The sequence below is a fragment of the Melospiza melodia genome, chromosome 4, assembly GCF_035770615.1.
Source record: "Melospiza melodia melodia isolate bMelMel2 chromosome 4, bMelMel2.pri, whole genome shotgun sequence".
NCBI classification, from domain to species: Eukaryota; Metazoa; Chordata; class Aves; order Passeriformes; family Passerellidae; genus Melospiza; species Melospiza melodia.
The window spans coordinates 95,953,592-95,959,591 of NC_086197.1; the positions used below are offsets into that span (position 1 = coordinate 95,953,592).

Here is a 6,000-nt window from a genome sequence, read left to right on the forward strand (position 1 = left end):
TAGCAAAGAACACCTACCAGTACTGCAATAAATAACTAGATCAGGCTATTGGGTATAATAGGTTATTAAACACAACTAGATCAGACTTGTTCTTTGCAGGTCACTTCCCTCAAATAATTCTTTTCTCTGCCCACAGCTGATCACTCTCAAACTCCTGCCAGAAATCAAAGTAGGGGGAAGATAGAGGAAGCAGTGAGAAATATTTTTAAATTCTGAAGAGCTTCTCCAGATTGGCAAATATATCCTTGCAAGTTCAAAAACCACAGGAAGCCTCTCCAGCCAGGGTTGAGCTCATGCTGCTGCTGGTTCTACCTTGGCTTGACAACAATGAGAGGGGAAGACAGGGTGAGGAAAACTTAGCACCTTCCTTCTTATGACCTAAAAGTCTCTGACTTGCCATAGTTAATTCTCCTCTGCCAAATCAGGACAGAATCAGCCAGCTGGTTACAACATTCTTAAAAGAATCCTGTATATAAATGTGTAAATAAATAAATAAACAAATATGTATTTCTATATATACACACAATTGTTTTCATTCCCTTAGGGAAACAGCATTACCAGACAGCTTTTTTGGGGGACAAAAATGAGGTAAAAGGAAAATCTTACATCTTTTGAGTCATTACAATAAGAACATGTATACCCAGTATGTGCCAAGGCACACAGTTTTCTAGGATTTGCTCACTGGGATGTGGTACTTGATGCATCCCCAGGACAAAGGAGGAATTGAGAATCTGACTCCATGTTCTTAGAAGGCTAATTTATTATTTTATGATATGATATGATATACTATACTAAAACTGTACTAAGAATAGAGAAAAAAATCGAAAGAAAAAGCTTAACAAAATACTAATTAAGAACTTGTGACTGCTACTAGAGTCCTGACGCAGCTAGATCATAGTTGGTCATTAAGTAACAACAATTCACATGCTGGACAAACAATCTCCATACATCATTCCAAAGCAGCAAAACAGGAGAAGCAATCAGACAATTCCCTGAAGCTTCTCAGCTTCTCAGGAGAAAAAATCCTGGCAAAGGGATTTTTCAGAAAATATTACAGTAACAGTGGCACAAGATCTGCTTGGCAGTAGTTTGCCTACACTAAATTAACTTATTAAGACCAGTTTCTAGCTGGATGGTGTAACCTTCATGGAAATCTCAAACACTGCCACGTCTCAAGGCCAAATCCTTTCCCTGGGGTGCAATTCCCATCCATTCAGGTACACCTCTTAAATACTCCAGGAGAGATGTAGTGGAGAACAGAATGAATGTGTGCTGGATCTAAAGCCTGAGCAGCTCAGACAAGTCCATGTTGTCCTCCTGGCAAGCGGATTTTGAGGAAGTTGCTCTCATGGCTCTGCCCAACAAACAGGCACATCTGGGTTCATTAGCTTGATCACAGAAAAAGCTGAATAGGATGAAACCAGAATGCTTCAAGTTATCTCAAGTGTGGTAATGTTACAAAAAACCTGGGAATCAAAATTGACGTGTGTTCCATCTGACACTAATCTGTTGTGGTGGAAAGACAGAGTTATGGGGATGTCAGTCTCTTCTCCGAGTACCAAGAAGTAGGGCAAGCAGAAGTGGACTCAAGTTGTGCCAGGGACGGTTTACACTGGCTAGTAGGAAAAATTTCTTCACTGAAAGTGTTGTCAAGCATTGGAAGAGGCTGTCCAGGGAAATGTCTGAGTCACCATTCCTTTAAAGTATTTAAGAGACCTGTAGATGTGGTGTTTAGGGACAAGGTTTAGAGGTGGACTTTTCAATGTATTAATGGTTGAACTCAGTGATCTTAGAGGCATTTTCCAATCTAAAAGATTGTGATTCAAATACAAGCCCTGGGTTATCTATTTTACACAGAAACAAAAGACCTGGAGGAGGAAAAATCTTTGCTGATTTTGCACACCACTCTAGCACAAAATACATTTCCCAAAAAATTAACTTGAAAAAATTCAGCAAAGGTATGATGTGTGTAACTGAACTTCTGAACTACTAATTGCTTAATGGACATACACCTTACCTTGAAAATATGTTTTAAATGATCTTCGTCAAAATTTATTTGCATTTTTTCAAGAAGCCTAATGCAACCATCTAAATCAATATTCCCATTCTTGAAATCATTCTGAATGAGATTCCAAAACCACGTATGAGATGTGAAGTTAAGGAAGATTTTGGCCCATGAAATTGCCCATTAATGGGGGGATGAGGGGGAGAAGTTTCATTTTCTTACACCTAAGAAGGTTGTGCTTTCCTTTTCTCATACTCTAGAACGTCCTTATCTTCTGACCTGTGAGAATGCAGCAGGCCCTGAGGTGTGCAGCAAGAGATTTTTGCTCTGTCTTCAGAGACTTAGAGGGCAGTGACCAGAAGGGCTGAAGGGAGGGAGTGAAGATGATCAGGGGATGCTCAGGGTGCAGAAAGGGGTGCAGTGAGAGGAGGGAAATGTGGGGAGGCCGAGGGGACTCAGCAGCAGCAGGGAATGGTGGGAAATGCCAGGAAACACCAAGGAATGAATGAGTGTCCCCAGCACTGTGCCCACCCAAACCTTATCAACCGGCCCTGGCTGATGGGACTGGCTGCCCCAGGCCATCCCTGCCACCCTCCTGTGTGCCCAGGTCACCTCCAGGCCTGAGGGGAAAGAAACACATCGGGGGGACCCAATGGCAGCTGTCACAGGCCAGGGAGGGGAGAGGAGGAGGAGAAGGCAGCAGAAAAAAAGGATATCTATTCTCATCCATGGTGGTTGTGCTCCAGCCCCCTCACAGCAGTGCCATTACCAGCCCTTGCTCGGGCTCACAGTGGTCTCCTCATGCCCCCATGTCCTGTTGGAGTGCCATGGAACATTCGCCCCTCCATCCTTCCAGTGTTGCTGCAGTGATGTCACAGACTGCAGGCGCCCAGCACAGGCCCCTTCCTGCCACTGCTCTAACACCATCGTGGGCCTTTTCCTTCCAGCACAAAATATGTCCCAGGCCCTGCCCTCATCCGCCATCTCCCACCCTCAGGATATCCCACACGCCGGCACGGGCCGAGGCGGGAGCTGCGTGAGGCCGGGCAGGCCTTTGCGGCCAGTGGTGCCAACATCCTCCTGGGGACTTTGGCCAGCTTGTCCCAGGTGTCTCTGCTCTGCTGCGAGGTGACAAGCTGGTGAGGCGAGAGGTCACCACAACATCTTCCCCCAAAAAAACCAGGAGCACTGTGCTACCAACCCACTGCAGCAGCTTGAGGGAAAACCCTGGGCCTCAGGGAACCAGCCAACTCCATGGCTCAGCGTGATGGTGGATGTTGGGGAATGGTGAGAAACCACCCAAAGGGCTGGAAGGCCACTCCAAAGGGCTGGGAGGCCACGTAAAATGGCTGTGAAGCCACTCCAAAGGGCTCTGAGGCCACCCCAAATGGCTGGGAGGCCATCCCATAGGGATGGAAAGCCACCCCAAGGGGTTGCAAGGTCATCCAAGCTCCCAGTTCCCTGCAGGGAACTGCTGCGTCCTCAAAACCAGCCTGGGCAAGAGCAGCTGTCCATGTTGTCCTCCTGGCAAGAGGATTTTAAGGAAGTTGCTCTCATGGCTCTCATGTGCCTCATGCTTTGAGGCACACCAGTATCAGCCTTCAAATTATTTGGACAACATTTGGAAAGCAGGCTGGACTTCCACCCTTTCTCCATTTCCCATTTCCCACTCATTTTACACGGATTCTTCTCCGGACAATCTGCTTCAAAGTTGCCAGCTTCCATGTAGCTGTCAGCAAGCCTGAGTGAGACTCTAAATGTGACAGACCAAAGGCAGTTTGCCACAGGTTTTATGAAACTTGTGAAAGCCGAGGACAACAAGTTTTGTATTGGCATTCTGGAAAACATTCAGGTTTTGTCAGAGGATATATGAGGGAAAAATCTGTCAAGGAATTCCCTGTTACTCACACTTTTATGGACTGGAATAAACTATGGAATGTTCAGCATCTGAACATCAAGGTCTCCAATGCTGAAGTGCTTCAATGCTTGCTGAAATACTATCTTTGATATGATGGCCTAAATAAAAAGCAGGGGGGAAAGACAAAATGGAGTTGTTTAATTGATTTATTTCTGGATCACTCAGGAGAGTACAGAGACTTCCATCAGTCAATCACCACTTCAAAAATAATTCAGGTCTGCAGTGACTGGAAATAATCTGCTGGAGTTTTTTTTTCCACTTTCTTCATGTACTTTTCAAGTGCTTTACCAGTAACAGTCAAAATGTCAAAGCAGCACAATGCTAGAGGTGAGATAGTAAGCAAATTGTTATTTTCATTTGTAATTTTAACTAAAATTACATTCACTTATGTAGCATCACACCAAATGAAACATCGATTTTAAGGAAGTTGGTAAGGTAGATTGGCAAAGATTGGGCTATAGTATCTAGATTTCAGTTATAGCTACAGAAACCCTGTAAATTCAGCCTTCAGGCTTTGCTTGTGCATTTATCGCTGAATTCCTTATACAGGCACATGAACAAAAGGAAGATTAGGACACTGGAGGAATAAATTTCTAATAGCTAGTGCAGAAGATATTTCAGGACTACCCAGGGATGTAGGCTGGGTGTTGCAGCATTAAAGAATAAAATAATGATACTCCCTCTCTCCCAGTATTTATTACAAAGGCCAAAGGAATGCATGGGATTTTGGTTTACTTTCAAACTGTGATAGTGATTATTTCCTAACCTTTATCACAAATTATTACAAATGCCTTTCATCCTTGCTGTTTTCTGTAAACATAACTTTTAATTAGAGTTTCAACAGAAACAAAGTTTAATTTCAAGGACTACTGTAGACACTACAGTTGGAAAAAGAAATGTGAACATTTAAGAATTATTCTGACAAATATTAGATATTTTTGATTTAAGCATAAGATTTTGCTGCTGTTCATCATGGCAGGTGGGAATTGCAGTGCCACATGGGTTGAACACACCCTTTAGTAAATACTCATCTGAATAAGTAAATACTCATCTGTGGCTTTAGAGATTCACTGCTGACTGGCCATGGTTGCTTCCGTTGTCTTGGTTTTAAAATGTCATCAAGAACTACTCATTTCTATGGTTTCAAGGAGAAACAACATTGTGCAAAAATGGGCATCCTCAGGTTCTTTTGAAGGAAAATGAAGATTTTGCATACTTACTGCCCTCTGATTTGGGAGGTTCCTTTCTCTGTGTATCTGGATATGATAATTAATTTCCCAGATAAACTAATGTTGAATAGAGAGAAAGATGGAGCACAGAGAGCATTTTCTGTGCTCCCTTGGTTCTTCAGAGCTGCATTACCTATGGGTCATTCTCTTTTCACCCCACAGCTGCTGCTGAGATCCATCCAACACCAACCCACCAATCCTTCAGTGCTGTGCTGCTGCTGGACACCATTCAATGAGCAAGCAGCTGTCTTTATGTGGAATTTGGTTGAATATGTGATTATTTCTTTATTGGAAGCAAAAGTAATTTTATTAAAAATGTTATGCAACCCAGGGCTGCTATAATGAAGATGGCCTGTTGGGAATGTAGTTTATATCTGCAGTACCAAAAAATAAAAGAAATTTTGGGCATAGATTTAAGTGCTAACAGATATAGATATAACACTAGAAATTCTGGATTGGAAAAAAATCACTTTTTTTCACAAATATTAAACATGAACAAACAAGAGGGAATAATAAAGAACAATGAAAAAGACAAAACAGTTAAACAACTTTCAGTTCCAATATTTATTGCACTAGATCAATCCCCTATGAGATGCAAATATATGGCATTTTGCAGTGCACTTTTTGGTTCCGTAGAATTCAATTCTCTCTACTTTAAAATTATGTTTCTATATGACAAAACGGTAGCAAGGAGTGCAATAATAAAAAGCATTTAATATTGCAATGTCAGTCTATCAGTCTACCTTTATGAACTTTTCATTTTCTTTCAGTTTCCTTCCCTGTAAAAGAGGGAATCTGTGAAACCAGAATCTGCAACAAAAGCTGCTGAGAAGGATGGAATTTCAGCA

General features: G+C 42.4%; 2 protein-coding genes across 2 annotated transcripts in view; one reads left to right on the forward strand and one right to left on the reverse strand.

The window, feature by feature from the left end:
- The window catches only part of PLCZ1 (phospholipase C zeta 1), a 45,534-nt gene extending 42,602 nt beyond the window's left edge, over nt 1-2,932 (reverse strand). The window contains exons 1-2 of the mRNA XM_063155892.1: nt 2,775-2,932; nt 2,018-2,135 (exon numbers count right to left, since the gene is read on the reverse strand). Of these exons, the coding sequence (XP_063011962.1) occupies nt 2,018-2,135; nt 2,775-2,932 (276 nt within the window). The remainder of the gene's footprint in view (nt 1-2,017; nt 2,136-2,774) is intronic.
- Nucleotides 2,933-2,960: 28 nt separating this feature from the next.
- On the forward strand, nt 2,961-4,012 carry CAPZA3 (capping actin protein of muscle Z-line subunit alpha 3). The gene is given in 6 exon segments (XM_063155893.1): nt 2,961-2,969; nt 3,070-3,269; nt 3,498-3,657; nt 3,659-3,744; nt 3,746-3,894; nt 3,897-4,012. Coding segments are annotated over 6 exon segments (720 nt in total).
- Nucleotides 4,013-6,000: the final 1,988 nt, after the last annotated feature.